The sequence below is a fragment of the Microcebus murinus genome, chromosome 12, assembly GCF_040939455.1.
Source record: "Microcebus murinus isolate Inina chromosome 12, M.murinus_Inina_mat1.0, whole genome shotgun sequence".
In the NCBI taxonomy this organism is placed as follows: Eukaryota; Metazoa; Chordata; class Mammalia; order Primates; family Cheirogaleidae; genus Microcebus; species Microcebus murinus.
This window is the reverse complement of record NC_134115.1, coordinates 51,870,012-51,886,519: the sequence shown is the minus strand read 5'-3', so window position 1 is coordinate 51,886,519 and position 16,508 is coordinate 51,870,012. Positions and strand designations below refer to the sequence as shown.

Below are 16,508 nucleotides of genomic sequence, written 5' to 3'. Positions count from 1 at the left end.
TCATAACGGTATGACCCATAGTCAATTTTCAAACACTGAAGTCCTTTTCTTGTCCATCTTGGACTTTATGCAGGAAATACATAACTTCCCCAGGTGGTGACGATAATGAGATGAAACTACTTTCCCCTAAGTCTTCTTTATTGTTACAACGTTGTTAATATCATAAATAAAATTTGGAGGCAAAAGAAAATGGAGAAATCAGAAACCACACTTTTACCTTATTCAGTATTTTTTAAACTGACAAACACGCAAAAGCAGCATCAGTAAGTCAAAGAGCTGTGGTCCAGCTCCACCTTCCCCCATCTGCAGAGGTATAAAAACAGAACCAACATCCGCCTAGAACTGATGCCCAAACTCAAGTCTACCTCCGCGACTGGAGAGGCAGCGCGATTGGCGCTGGCACATTCTCTAGAAACGCCTCACCACGTTCTGCGACGAGGCCGGAAGTGACGCAAAATCTGCGACGCCAGTGCTTGCCTTGGCTGCAGCCTGAGCCCGGCTTCAGTCGCTCCAGGCACAGCGGACTTTCCTCGGATGGTTGCAGCAGAGGGATCATGACGGGGAAGAAATCTTCCCGGGAGAAACGTCGCAAACGTAGCAGTCAGGAGGCAGCCGCGGCGCTCGCGGCCTCAGACCTCGTGCCCGCCCTTGCCAGCGGCGGCAGTGGAAGCACCAGCGGCTGCGGGAGCGTCAGCTGCTGTGGGAACGCCAGCTTCAGTGGAAGTGTCACCGGTGGTGGGAGCGGGGGCAGCTGCTGGGGCGGGAGCAGTGAGCGTCGGAAGCGGAGGAGCACCGACTCATCCTCCAGCGTCTCGGGCTCTCTGCAGCAGGTGCGTGCGCGGCACCCCCTCTGGCCGCTTGTCCCCGAGCTGCTATTTCGGAAGAAGGCTGGGTACTGGCGGGATAGAGTGCCGGCTGGAGCCAACTAATAACTGCGGCAGTCCCGAGTGTTCACTGGTGCTTGAGGTTGATAGTCCTAAATTCTGGCGAACCTTTCACTCTCATGTCTTGAACTTCTAGTTTCTGGATTTACTGATCAGCTAACTTTTTTTTTTTTTTTAATCTTTTGGCCCCTTCCAATTCTGTGATCTCAGTCTCCTTGAAAAGTATAGGTTGGAAGCTAGTTTTCATTGCCCTGGGGAACCAGACACTTTACTTCTGTCTTGGCCTTCACCTTTTGGTAGATTATGGTTAACTCCACATTGCAGATGAGAAAATTGAGGCCCAAAGAGGTTAAGGAACTTTACCCAAGGTCACAGTTTGTTAATAGCTCCTAGACTTGAATTCGATATCTGGCTCTACAAAAGCCATGCCATTATGCGCCATCAAACTGCCAAGATACCGCTCTCCTAAAGAATAGTTTATAATTTATTATAAAACAAATGAATGAATTATATACTTTAAATTCATTAAATACAGAAATCAAGGGAAAAGCGTGAAGTCCCCCTTCGTGTTTCTGCATTAATGGTTTGTTATGCAGTCTCTTTTTGTTAGCCTTTGATCTGTATATTTAAGTTCCTACACCTAAACTTAAGTGTCATATTCCCCCTATCGAATACCACTGCATTGTTATGATAGGTTTCTTTTTATATGTGGTATATTTTTTAGTGACTGCCTGGTATTCCATTATGTCTTTATTAGTGAATATTTAGGTTTCCAGTTTTTGTTATTACCGTATGAAAACAAACACTTTTGTACATATATCTTGTGTAAGAGTTATGTTAGGATAGAGTTTTAGAAGTGAAATTGCTGGGTCAAAGTTTATGCGCTTAAAAAAAAACTTGGTAGGTGTCACCAGATACTTTCCAAAATTCAAATACTTTTCTGATTTGTAGTCCAAACAGTATCTATATAAGAGAATGCCCATTTTTGCAAATCTTCACTAACATTTGATAATACATTTTTTTAAAAGGTTGCCAGACTAATAGGTCAAATTAATATTGTTTTAATTTATATTTGTATGATTAATAGTGAGATTGATCATTGTTATATTTTTATATGCCATTTAATTTCTTCTTATATAATTTTCTGTACATATCCTCTGCCCATTTTTCTCTTTGGTGATTTTCAGCTTTTCATTGATAGGGTTCTAATATCTTTTCATAAAATCTTGATTCTAATTCTTTGTGTGGAGTATATTGCAAATGTTATGACTTGTTCAGCATATACTGAATTGAAGCCTTTGATTTCTTTCTAGTCAAAGTTAATATTTTTCTTTGCCATCTAGATTTTGTGTGTTGTTTAGAAAGGTCTTTCGTATTCCAGGATCATACAGGATTATAAAAGTATTTTGTGTCTTCTAATGCTTTTTTTTTTTTTTTTTTTGAGACAGGGTCTTGCTTTATTGCTGGGGCTAGAGTCATGTGGCAGCATCATAGCTCACTGCAACTTCAACCTCCTGGGCTTAAGCAGTCTTCCCAACTCACCCTCCCTAGTAGCTGAGACCACAGGCACCACGATGCCCAGCTAATTTTTAAATTTTTTGTAAAGACAGGGTCTCACTATGTAGCTCAGGCTGTTCCTAAACTCCTGATATCAAGCAATCCTCCTGCCCCAACCTCCCAAAGTGCTGGGATTACAGATGTGAGCCACTATGTCTGGCCTCTTTTAATGCTTTTTAACATTGCATTTTAAAATTAGTAGTTGTGGAAGCTTAGACGTCCATTTATTTTTATATATTTTCTTGTTCCTAGCTATACTATTTATTATTAGTTTGAAATTGATTTTCAAAAAAATTTTTGTTAATAATGAGTTCTGTCTCGTTTTTTGGAACTACTATTTTTTTTGTTTGTTTTTTGCATTACCCAGGACTTCTAGTGTAGTATTGAACAGTAGCAGTGATAATAGGCATTCTTTTCAATCTTTTTTAGTGGGAACGTTTCTAATGTTCCAGCAATAAGTATATTTGTCATAGGTTTTGAAAAATGCTTTTGATCAGGTAGGGAAATTTTCTTCAATTTCTAGTTTACTGGAGGTCGTAAAGTTTTATCAGATGGTTTTCTGGCAGTCTGTTGAGATGATCACATAGTTTTTGTCCTTTAATTAGATAATGTAGTTTTATTGATAAATGACTGATAAATTAGTTGATGTTGAATTGTCCTTGCAGTCTTGGGATAAATTCTATTTGGTTTGTTGGGTTGGTTTGTTGTACTTGGCTGGAATTTAATATTCTTACTTTGGTGTAAATGTTTCTAAGTTAGATCATCTTACGGTTGTTTGTTTGTTTGTTTGTTTGAGACAGAGTCTCACTCTGTTGCCTGAGCTACTGTACTGTGGCGTCAGCCTAGCTCACAGCAACCTCAAACTCCTGGGCTCAAGCAATCCTTCTGCCTCAGCCTCCCAAGTAGCTGGGACTACAGACAATGTGCCACCATGCCCGGCTAACATCTTACAGTTTTTATTTTTGTTATGGATTGAGTTGGGAGGCTTTGTATTTTTTGGTGTGTTCCAGAAGATTATATATCTTCTTTTCAAATATTTGTCAGAACTTGGCCATTGGGTCATTCAGCTGTCTGGATGTGGTGGGTTTTTTTTTTTTTTTTTTTTTTTTTTTTTTTTTTTTAGACAGAGTCTCACTTTGTTGCCCAGGCTAGAGTGAGTGCCGTGGCGTCAGCCTGGCTCACAGCAACCTCAATCTCCTGGGCTCAGCGATCCTACTGCCTCAGCCTCCCAAGTAGCTGGGACCACAGGCATGCGCCACCATGCCCGGCTAATTTTTTGTATATATATTTTTAGTTGATCAATTAATTTCTTTCTATTTTTGGTAGAGACGGGGTCTCGCTCAGGCTGGTTTCGAACTCCTGACCTTGAGCGATCCGCCCGCCTCGGCCTCCCAAAGTGCTAGGATTACAGGCGTGAGCCACCGCGCCCGGCCTATGTGGTGGGGGTTTTTTAGGGGTGTTTTTTTTTTTTTTCTTTTTTGTTAAACTCTGTTTAAAAAAAAATCCTGTAATAGTTGTAGATCTATTCGCTTATTCCACTCGTTCTAGATTCAGTTTTGGATATCACTATTCTTATCTTAAATGGTTTCTGTATATCTCTATCATCTATCATGATGGGGACACAAATGACATTAAGTATTGAAAACATTTGCTTACAGAACTAAACCTAACTTCTTCTAATGAAAAATAAGTGTATTTATGAGGAAGAAAAAGTTGTTGCATATTAGGGATGTCAGTAAACATCTCAAACTTTTGAGAGTGCCATGATTCACCCATTTCACCTTTACAGTTAGGTGGTTTGGGGTTGTACAGCCATCTCTACAGTCAATTTTAAAATATTTTCATCACTCCAAAAAGAAACCTTAGGTGTACCTTTTAGCTATCATCCTTAACACTCACTCCCACCCCCAGGTAATCACTGATTTATTTCTTTTCTCTACAGATTTATAGGTTTCCCTGTTCTGGACATTTTATATGAATGGAATCATATAATGTATGGTATTTTGTGTCTGGCTTGTTTCACTTAGCATGTTTTCAAGATTCATCCATATTTTAGCACATAGGTTCATTCTTTTGTAGCACAAAAGTTCATGCCTTTTTATGGCCGTGTAATATTTCATTGTGTGGCTATACCACATTTCGTTTCCATTTATCACTTAATAGACATTTGGGTTGTGTTTACTTTTTGGCTATTATAACTAGCACTTCTATGAATATTTGCATGTAAGTTTTTTTGTGGACATATGGTTACATTTCTCTTGGGTATATATCTAGGAATGGAGTTGTTGGGTCATCTGATAACTTTTTGAGGAACTGACAAGCTGTTTTATTTACAAAGTAGATGTAGCATTTTATGTTCCCACTAGCAATGTATAAGGGTTCCAGTTTCTCTACATTATTACTTTGGAAGCCATTAGAACAAGACTTGACCTTTACTTTTTCAGTCTAAATATCATAGTATTCGTTAAAACTAGCCCATTTTTAAACTGATTTTTAAACAATTCCATTAAAAGATATAACAAACCTACCTGACCTGTATGGTCAAGGATGATTTTCCTGGGGAAATGACTTTTGAATTGCTATTGGAAGTATCTGAATCTGTTGTTAATCTTGTGAGTATAGTGTGGTAGAGGAAGTGGGGAGGAAAGACTGCCTCAGGCAGAACATTATGCAAAAGCTTTGACTGTAGGAGCTGGAGGGAGGAGAACAGGTTATATTTGAGTAATTCAAAGACGATTGTTCTGTCCTGAACACAAAGAATGAGCATGAAGGGCCAGGTAGGCCATATTACCAAAAGAACAATAGGAAGTCATTGAAGGGTTTTAAACAAGAATGAATGAGTAAATATACATTTTATAAAATGCATTCTGCTAATACTATACAAAACAGAGACCTCAGATGAGATGCAGAGATTACAGTTAAATGGCTGTTAATGTAATCCAGGCAAAGATCATGGTAGTTTGGACCAGGATTATGACAGTAGATTGAGAAGGACAGGATAGATCTGGAAAAGCAAAGTTACAATTGACAAAAATGTCCTAAATTACTGATATTATATTACTTGGTAACTTCGAACATGATTAAATAATGCAAAGTTTTTTTTTTAATGGTAATAGCTCCTGGAAAGCATAATAACTTTACTGCATAATATTTGTAACATTTTTACTGCCATTCCATTTCTTTCTATTAATTTAAGTAGAATGACATTGCATATGCAAAGCTTTTGGGTAAATGGCTACCTGAAGGAATATCCTAATTCTTCAGAAGTCTAAAATTGTAGGAAATTCTTCGATATTAGATATATTTTCATTTGTATGTTCTGAAATATTATCTCTTTCCTTGATAGCTACCCCTTGAGTTAATTGCAGTGTGGAGAGTAAATACTGAAAAAATCGAATATTCTTTCTCTTGTTTTAGATAAGTAACTGCAAACAAAGAATTTGGGAATTTTAAATGAAGAATTTATTAAATGAATATATTCTATATATTTTAAGTAGTATTATTTAATGGTTCTTTATTCTTTTAACTTTAGGAAACCAAGTATCTTTTGCCAACTTTGGAAAAAGAATTATTCTTGGCAGAACACAGTGACCTTGAAGAAGGTGGACTGGACCTGACTGTGTCATTGAAACCAGTTAGTTTCTATATATCAGACAAAAAAGAAATGCTTCAACAGTGCTTCTGTATTATAGGAGAGAAGAAGTTACAGAAGATGCTTCCTGATGTGTTAAAGGTGCTTCATTACATGTATTATCAGATATATAGGCATATATTGAAATACAACCTTCTGTAGTAATCCTTTTACTCACAGCAGTCTATAATTGGATATTTTCACCTAAAACAAGCTTCTTGAAAAGATATAAAAAAGGGATTTTGGAGAACCATGAACAGATTTGTATATTTAAAAATTTGCTAAGAAAAATGCTTAGGCAAGAAATTTCTTGACGCTAGGGAAATAATTCTGTTAAATACAGGCAATGGTAGTAACTAAATTGAAGGTGTAATGAAGCTTTCTGGTGCTTTAAGAAATAATATGATATTCTGCTGTGTAACAAAACACAACAATGGTTGGCAATAGCTTATATTTCTTTAAATTTACAAGTGTTTTTATATATTTATTTTTAAAAATTATTTAGGGGCCGGGCGCTGTGGCTCACGCCTGTAATCCTAGCTCTTGGGAGGCCGAGGCGGGCGGATTGCTCAAGGTCAGGAGTTCAAAACCAGCCTGAGCAAGAGCGAGACCCCGTCTCTACTATAAATAGAAAGAAACTAATTGGCCAACTGATATATATATATATAAAAAAAAAGTAGCCGGGCATGGTGGCGCATGCCTGTAGTCCCAGCTACTCGGGAGGCTGAGGCAGGAGGATCGCTTGAGCCCAGGAGATTGAGGTTGCTGTGAGCTAGGCTGACGCCACGGCACTCACTCTAGCCTGGACAACAAAGTGAGACTCTGTCTCAAAAAAAAAAAAAAATTATTTAGGGAAATATATGTTATTCTGATTTGATAATTGTGGAAATAGGCTTTGGAAAAGTTAAACCCAAGATCATATATCTAATGTTTATAGAGCCAGGACTTGAATATTTAAACCTTTAGGATAATTATCTAACGTAAATATACTACTATTAAGAATGCCTGGGAAAATGACTTACTCTTTAATTTGTTCTTTCATAATAAGCATGACTTTATTTCCACTAAATCCCTAAAATGTTCACATACTAACTGACAGTTTTTCAGATTTCATCCCATGAAAAGATTTATGTGAATCTACTTTAGGCTTTAATTTGTTTTATTAAGATTTTGCTAACTGGAAATTTTTGTGATTGCAATTTTCCAGTTTACATTGGAGCTGTATTACATAAATGCCTTTTCTTTTTTTAATGTCATTTGCTTTAGAACTGTTCAATAGAAGAAATTAAAAAACTGTGCCAGGAACAGTTAGAGCTTCTGTCTGAAAAAAAAATCTTGAAGATTCTTGAGGGTAAGATGCATATTTGTACATTCTGAGAATTTATTAGTTAATACTATTAATATATTCAGCATAAATCCTGTGGTATTCTTTCTCTTACTTGGATATTACTTTAATTTCATTATTGGATATTCATTGAAGAGTAGTTTTACTTCTATTTGTACTGAGAAATATAGTTTATATATCAGAATGGCATTTCAAGAGTAGACTTGATGTATAGTTTTTCCAAAACAACTGTATAGGTAAGAGCATAAGTAATAAAATGAAATAACAAAATTTACCAAAAATTAACTATTGAGAAGGCAAAGATTTTCCTTAAAATAATTTTTTAGGGCTGGGTGCTGTGGCTCACACCTGCAATCCTTGCATTTAGGGAGGCCAAGGCAGGAGGGTTGCTTGAGCTCAGGAGTTCAGGACCAGCCTGAGCAACATAGTGAGACCCATCTATACAAAATAATAGAAAAATTATTGGAGCATAGTTGTGTGTGCCTGTAGTCCCAGCTACATGGGAGGCTAAGGTGGGAGGATTGCTCGAGCTTAGGAGTTTGAGGTTGCAGTAGGCCGTGAGCTATGAGCTAAAAAAAATTTTTTTTTAAATTTTCTGCTTTATAATTTTTATATAATAGCTTTTAGTTACCAGTTACACACTGTTTCTGCTCTAAAAAGACCCACATGCAGAGATTGAATAATTCCTTGCAATTTGCCAACATTTATATGTCTGCCTGAAGCATGATTACTCTTTGTGATACTGATACCTTTAGAATTTTGGATTTTCAGCCATTTTTTTCTTTTGGAACTTTGCAAGGATTTTAGCATTAGCATCACAGAAGAAGAAACAAAAAATGGAGGCTTTCACTTTCCAGAGATAACTTCATTTTTAAATATAAAATGGATTTATGGAATTTTGTAACTCTGGAACAGATGTATACGTATGTGTATAGTGTGTAAGTATATATATGCACATTATTGGTGTGTATGTGTGTATATATATATATAGATAGATAGATAGATAGATAGATAAAGATAGATATTCTTGTGTATTTATATAGATAATGGGAAGGCAATGAGAAATACCTAATAAGGCATTGAAAAAACTCATTTTTTAAATAAAAGCAATTAAAAAGGTAATCTTTTAACAACTATAAAGTTCCTTAATGTGCATCACTTTTAAAGATGAGTTTTTTTTATGCAATGATTAAATCATTTTTAATTTTTTTTTCTGTAAGCATGCTTTTAATAATTTCATTTATTAGGTGACAATGGACTGGACTCTGATGTGGAAGAGGAGGCAGATGATGGCTCTAAGATGGGATCTGATTTAGTCAGTCAGTGAGTTAAAAAAATCTTCATTTTTATTTCAGAATTTCTTTGTTACTCCTTTGGTGATTTCTTATGTCAAGGATGTGATTGTTTTTCTGTGTATTATTTATAAAATAATGTGGTATAAAAGGATTGATTTGTTTACTTATTATGATTGGTCCTTTTGGTATATATGAGGATGGACTTAAATGCTTTTAGGATTAAGATGATTTTCTTGGCCAGGTGGTGGCTCATGCCTGTAATCCCAGTACTTTGGGAGAATTGCTTGCTCAGGAGTTCAAGACCAGCCTGAACAAGAACATGACCCTGTTTCCAAAAAAGAAAAATTAGCCATGCATAGTGGTGCGTTCCTGTAGTCCCAGCTACTTGGGAGGCTGAGGCAGGAGAATCGCTTGAGCCTCCAGCAATTGAATCACAGGAGTTTGAGGTTGCAGTGAGCTGTGATGACACCATTGCACTCTAGCCTGGGCAACAGAGTGAGACACTGTCTCAAAAATAAAAAAAAAAAACAAAAACATTTTCTTAAACTACTATACATAGATATAGAACAATAGCAATGTCATCCTGAAGCAGAATTATAGCTCTTGTTTGGATTTTAAATATACTATTCATAATACCCACTATTTATTTTTATTTTGTTTTGTTTTGTTTTAATTTATATTATGTCAGTGTCTTACTCTGTTGCCCAAGTTGCAATGTGGTGGCACCATGACAGCTCACTGTAGCCTTGATCTCCTGGGCTCAAACAATCCTCCTGCCTTAGCCTCCCAAGTAGCTAGGATTATAGGTATGCGCCACCATGCCAGGCTAATTTTTAAAATTTTATAGAGATGGAGTCTTTAGGTATTTTGCCCAGGCTGGTCTTGAATTCCTGGCCTCTAGCCATTTTCCCACCATGGCCTCCCAAAGTGCTGGGATTATAGGTGTGAACCACTGCACCCATCCCTACTGTTTTCTATTTATTTTATTTTATTTTTATTTTATTTTATTTTATTTTATTTTATTTTTATTTTTATTTTTTTTACTCTGTTGCCTGGGCTAGGGCATCAGGGTAGCTCACAGCAACCTCAAACTACTCCTGGGCTAAAGCTATCCTTCTGTCTCAGCCTCCCGAGTAGCTGGGACTACAGGCATGTGCCACCATGCCAGGCTAATTTTTTCTATATATTTTAAGTTGGCCAGTTAATTTTTTTCTATTTTTTTTTTTTTTTAGTAGAGACAGGGTCTCTTGCTCAGGCTGGTCTTGGTCTTGAACACCCAAGCTCAAACAGTCTGCCCACCTTGGCCTCCCAGAGTGCTAGGATTACAGGCATGAGCCACCGCGTCCGGCTGAATTCTTCTACATATATATTAATGTTAGGTGATAATAACCTCATTTTACAGATGAGATAGCAAGGTTCATTTTATACAGGTATACATATTATACCTATAAGTGTATATAATTTGATTATTGTGATAAAAATGCCTGTGGTTTTGGGATACTGACTAATCAAGAAGCAACATGTCAATTATTATTTTTCTGCTCTATCAGTGCATATCAAACTTTAATCCACTAATTTTAGCATTTGTTGGTGATTTTTGCCTAAAATAATTGTTTTGGTAGTTTCCAGTCTTTCTTTGCAAAGCTTGGCACTTTTCCTGAAGAATAAAAAAAGATTTGTGCTACAAGTAGTAGTAGCACAAATAAGAAGAGATTACCAGAGGCAGTAGTATAAATAAATAGTACATATTTTAGCTGAAATCTAGAATTCTTTCATTTCTAATAGAATACTTGTGGATAGGCTGAGTGCAGTGACTCAAACCTGTAATCCTAGCACTTTGGGAGGCTAAAGTGGGAGGATCATTGAGGCCTGTAGATCAAGACCAGCCTAAGCAACTTAGTGAGACCCCTGTCTGTACAAAAAATTAAAAAATTAGCTGGGTGTGGTGGCATAGGCCTATAGTCCCAGCTACCTGGGAGGCTGAGGCAGGAGGATCACTTGAGCTCAGGAGTTTGAGGTTGCAGTGAGCTATGATAATGCCATTGTACACTATGCCTTGGCAGTTTTTTGAGACCTTGTCTCAAAAAAAAACAAGAATGCTATTGGGTATCACTAAAAAAGGACAATTTTTTTTTTTTTTTTTTTAATAGAGTTAGGCTCTCCCTTTGTTACCGAGGCTGGAATGTAGTGGCATGATCATAGTTCACTGCAGCCTGGAACTCTTGGGCCCAAATAATTCTTCCGCCTCAGCCTCTAGAGTAGTTGGGACTACAGGTATGTACTACCCAGCTAATTTTTTTATTTTTTGTAGAGACAGAGGTCTCACTATGTTACCCAGGCTGATCTTGAACTACTGGCCTCAAGTGATCCTTCCACCTTAGCCTCCCAAAGTGCTGGGATTACAGGCATGAGCCACTGTGACCAGCCATACAAGAACAATTTTATGTTACAATTGTAGAGAGCTTCAAATTATCTACCTCTACTGAAGCATTGAAAAGCTAGCACTATATTGCTTGGCTGCCTCATCATAATCAGATTTTGGTCATTACATACACCTTACTTAGGAATGCCATAGGGTGATTTATATCTTTAAAACAATAGAAAATGTGTACATTTTTAATGTCTTACTATTTGCTTTCCTTCAAAATACTTAGCTTGAGGGGCAGGGCATGGTAGCTCCTGCTTGTAATCCTAGCACTCTGGGAGGCCGAGGCAGGAGGATCGTTTGAGCTCAGGAGTTTGAGACCAGCCAGAGCAAGAGCGAGACCCCGTCCCTACTAAAAATAGAAAGAAATTAGCTGGACAACTAAAACTGTATAGAAAAAATTAGCCAGGTATGGTGGTGCATGCCTGTAGTCCCAGCTACTTGGGAAGCTGAGGCAGTAGGATTGCTTGAGCCCAGGAGTTTGAGGTTGCTGTGAGCTAGGTTGACTCCATGGCACTCTAGCCCAGGCAACAGAGTGAGATTCGATCTCAAAAAACCCCCAAATAAATAAATAAAATAGAAAGGAAAAAATGAAACTGTCCCTATTCACCGCAGACATGACCATCTATGTAGAAAATTTCAAGGAATCTACAAAAAAAACCAACAAAACCTAGAATGCATGTGATAGAATATGACGTCTCCTAGAGATATCCAAGTCCTAATTCCCAATATTTGTGAATTTATATGTTAATTTATTAATTTATATGTTAATTTGCTTAAGTATGTACATGTAAAAACCAGAAGGGACTCTACTGGTATGTTAAGGATTTTAAGATTGAAAAATTATCCTAGATTATCAAGGTGGGACCAGTATAATAAGGATCCTTATATGAGGTAGTAAAAAGATCAAACAGAAAGAGATGGATGATTGAAACAGAGAGAGGAATGACATACTTTGAAAGTGGAGGAAGGAGTCGCAAGCTAAGGAATGTAGGTAGCCTTTTAAAAGGTGGAAAAGACAAGGAATAGATTTTCAAGGAATACAATACGACCTACACCTTGATTCTGGTTCCCTAAGACTCTTTTTGGACTTAAAACCTTCAGAACTGTATGAAAATAAATGTTGTTTTAAGGCACCAAATTGTGGTAATTCGTTAGAGTTTATCCTTGCTATCAACTGAGACATACACCTTTATTTTTTTAATGAAAAAACAATTTCAGATGTGTCTAGATAAAGCAATCTGTTATTAAAAATATATGAAAAATTGGATGTTTTCTTTTAATGGGCAACCTATGCTCTTTTATCGTATATGTGTATGGTAGGTATTTAATATGCCATATATATGTTAATTGCCTTATAACCCATTAAAGATTTTAAGGTACAATATATTCAAATTGTATTTCTCCTCTAAGATTAGCTTTCAAATATGTTTTTCTTTCCAAACTTCTCTGATGTCTATTGCTGTTTAAAATATTGTATGTTTACTCTGATCTAACATTAAAATAGCTCTTTTGTACTACTAAAAATAACAAGAAAATAGTAGTTAAAAGAAATTTGTGACAGCATGCTACTTTGAAACTTAATGAGTGTTAACTTATGATAGTTTTAATGGGCATAAGATTTAGGAACTTTGAAGATTCAACATCCATAGTGTCTAAATATCTTCATTTTTTAAAAAGGTGAGAAAAGTGATCTCATGGAGGTAGTAAATAGAATGGTGGTTACCAGGAAGGGAGGGGTAATACGGAGGGTTAAGGAGGGGTTGGTTAATGGGTACAACGATATATGGAAGGAATAAGTTCCAGTGTTCGATAGCACAATAGGGTGACTCTAGTTAACAATAATATATATTTTATTCAAAATAGCATAGAAGATTTGGGAAGTTCTCAGCACAAAGAAGTGATTAATGTTTAAGGTGATGGATATCCCAGTTACCCAGATTTGATCATTACACATTGTATGCTTGTATCAAAGTATCACATGTACTCCATAAATATGTACAACTATTAATATATATCCATAAAAATTTTAAAAATAAAAGTGAAGACTGGGATTGTCACCTTAGGAAAGCAAATGAGCAAATTTGTATTGCAGGTAGTCTAAAAACTTTATCATGTATAATTTTTGTAGTGTTTTAAAACTATTAAGAATTGTGATAAGATTTGTAAAAGTTACAGATTAAGATAAATTGCTTAACAGCAACAACAACAATTTTAAGTAAAGTAATATGGAGGCCTGAAATTACAAGTGCTGTTTCCATTTGGGCTGAATAGAAAGATTTTATTGTAGTTAAAATAGCACTAAAACTGAGAACGGGTATTAGTTTGGCCTATATATGTTAGATGATTATGCTCTAAAGAATGTGTTTATAATGAAATTTAAGTCTTGAATAGTGCAATAAAATAGTCAGGGTTGAGATTTTATCTGTAAAGAATAAAGGAATAAATACTTCAGGGAAATCTTAGCAGTGCTTTAGAATTGCTCTCTATATTATCTTTTTATGAATTTTAAATGAATATGCTTTTACTGAGTGATATTGAGGGAGATTTAAGTGTTAATGAAGCTGGATTTTCCTAAAGATGATAAGTGGTGTTGAGATGATATCACAGTTCTAGAAGAATCTAGGTTCTCAAAACAAGTTATACTACAAAGTAGGTTCTGTATGAATGTTCTGAAGCTATTGTTCCTAGCCACTGCTACTTTCTTAAGCATAGGATGGGTGTGTTCTAAATTAGTTATCAAATTCTAATTTTGAATGATTAACTTAAAAAAAATAAGATACTCATAAATAGGCCTTAGATTTAGGCAGTATGTATAAATTGAACCATTTTGTTTTTACTAAAATATGTAAATATCTAATAAAATCTACAGGGAATTGTTTTGTAAAGTAAATAGCCCTTGGATAGGAATTATTTTTAAATCTGTGTTATCTGTTTTGAAAATCTGAAATGTGAATGTTTTTGTTTAAAATAGAATAAGTGTGTATTCTTAAATTATAAAATGGTTAAAAAGAGCTAGTTGTTGTCATCTAGTTAGTTACTACTTGAAGTGTACTGGTTACTAATTACTGGTTTTTAGTACACTGTACTAGGTTTGTTTCTTAAATAGCCCCACAAGTTATTCCATTCTTCATAGGGTTTCTTGTATACTACTGTTTATAGTCAGGTTAGGCACTTTAGAGAATATTAAATTTCAAGAACATAGTGCATAAATGTAGGGGGCTTAATGACTGCTTTGTAGTTAGATGTTTTATTCTTGAAAACATTGGGCTATTCTTCTGGCTTGATCAGTTTTATTATTGAGAGCAGCAACTAGGGTTGTATGACCACTCTTTTTTTTTTTTTTTTTTTTTTGAGACAGAGTCTCACTTTGTTGCCCAGGCTAGAGTGAGTGCCGTGGCGTCAGCCTAGCTCACAGCAACCTCAAACTCCTGGGCTCAAGCGATCCTTCTGCCTCAGCCTCCCGAGTAGCTGGGACTACAGGCATGCGCCACCATGCCCGGCTAATTTTTTATATATATATCAGTTGGCCAATTAATTTCTTTCTATTTATAGTAGAGACGGGGTCTCGCTCTTGCTCAGGCTGGTTTTGAACTCCTGACCTTGAGCAGTCCGCCCGCCTCGGCCTCCCAAGAGCTAGGATTACAGGCATGAGCCACCGCGCCCGGCCATGTATGACCACTCTTGCTGAACCCTAGTAGTGGTATGTGGTAAAACTCTTGCTGTTTATTAGTTTAATAAACTTTCATATGTATATAGAGTTACACAGCCCATCCAATTATATAGCCCAATTGAAAACCAGAGATTAGCAGCTGCTGTTAGTTTTTCTATTGAGCTATAACGCAGCTACTCACCACCTTTTGTTTTTAATAAGGGGAAAACGTCCATGTACTTTTTGATGAGTTGAAGCTGTCCAGTGGGTTCAGCTCATCTGTCATTAGAATGCTAAGAATTTGATTTGTTTCAATTCAACTAGCATATATTCCTTGAATATGTATGCATAAATAACTTTCAGAGGGGCAATGGTATTCAGCCAAATGCTAAACTCTCTCAATAAGCGGAAACAAACTGAACTTTTTGGGAATAAAAGAGTTCTTCATAAACTGCTATTATTAAATTTGAATGCAAAGTTTTTGAATAAAATTTACAGTGCTCTAGAGAACTGGATTAGTGGTCAGCATAAATCTAAGAAGTATTTTTCTCATTGGATGAAAAAAAAGGCCTCAGGTAGACCTGAGATTTTAAGCTTATTGGGAATTATACACTTAGGAAATTGACCTGTGATGTAGTCAACTCATATAGCCAGTCTGGAATGTATGGGGTTGTTATATACCTAAGTTACTTATTGGTTTAACTCTATTATGGAAAAATTTTAATATACAAAAAATAGTAGTACAATGAACCCTTGCATACTTAGCACCCATTATGTCCTCTTCCATATTATTTTATTTTATTTTATTTTATTTTTTTCTTTTAAACAAATTCAGGTGTACTCTTCCATATTATTTAAAATCCCCTCCTCCCAACTTTTCCAAATCTGATTACTTTGAAGCAACTCTTGACCTAGTTACTTTTAAATCAGAAGCAGGTAGATGCCTTTTCAGAATCTCCATAACATTGTTTAGAATGGGAGAGAGCTGCTTAGAGGCCACAGATGGGTTCTTCATTTTAGTCAAGCAGTATGATCTGCAGCTGTTTCCCTTTGGAGAACTTTGGGGGACATGGGAAACATTGTTTTCTGGTTTTGTAGCTGTCTCTACACAAAACAATTTTTGTATTCTTTGTATTACAGAAACTTAATTTTTTAATTGTCATTTAATTGTCATTTTTCCATCAGTCAATTTACTGCCTTATCCTGCTGCTCAAGCATTGGGTTAGATGATTAGCAGGTATTTTTCCATTTTTCTATTCATTCTCCATTCCTTTTTTAAAAAAATTGAAGTTTCCCTTAATCATTTAACTGATTTGTCGTATTAATTGTCCTTTCCATTTCATTTGAAAATAAATTCACTGATGTGAATTGCTTGTTAAGGACTGTTCACTAATATACCTGTGCACTTCTCCCACTATTTGAACTGTTTGTTTACCAAGAGTCACTCATGTGGTTTCCAGTGCAATTATCATAATTGTGTAATTTAGTTAAATACATAAACAGGTGAAACATTAATATGAAAAGAGTAGTTGATTAAGTTGAACGCTTTGGGCAAACTTGAGTGGCTAAGAGCTATGGTCCATTAGCTGTAGGGAAACAATAAAAGGTTTAGGGGACATTGTAGAAATATAAATGATATTTTTGTACTCCGATTTTTTTTCATTTTAACTAAGGCAAAACTAGAAATGTGGACAATGGCTTGTGTGATTATGATATGGA

At 36.0% G+C, this 16,508-nt stretch overlaps 1 protein-coding gene across 2 annotated transcripts in view; it reads left to right on the top strand.

The window, feature by feature from the left end:
- The first annotated feature begins 457 nt into the window (after positions 1–457).
- The window catches only part of CAAP1 (caspase activity and apoptosis inhibitor 1), a 60,295-nt gene continuing 44,244 nt past the window's right edge, over positions 458–16,508 (top strand). Inside the window, exons 1-4 of one of the 2 annotated variants that reach the window (XM_076008779.1) lie at positions 458–830; positions 5,974–6,075; positions 7,339–7,423; positions 8,665–8,740. In XM_076008779.1, the coding sequence (XP_075864894.1) occupies positions 555–830; positions 5,974–6,075; positions 7,339–7,423; positions 8,665–8,740 (539 nt within the window). In that variant the 5' untranslated portion in view covers positions 458–554. Of the gene's footprint in view, positions 831–5,973; positions 6,175–7,338; positions 7,424–8,664; positions 8,741–16,508 lie in introns of both variants that reach the window. The other variant, XM_012764378.2, reaches the window with a different exon arrangement.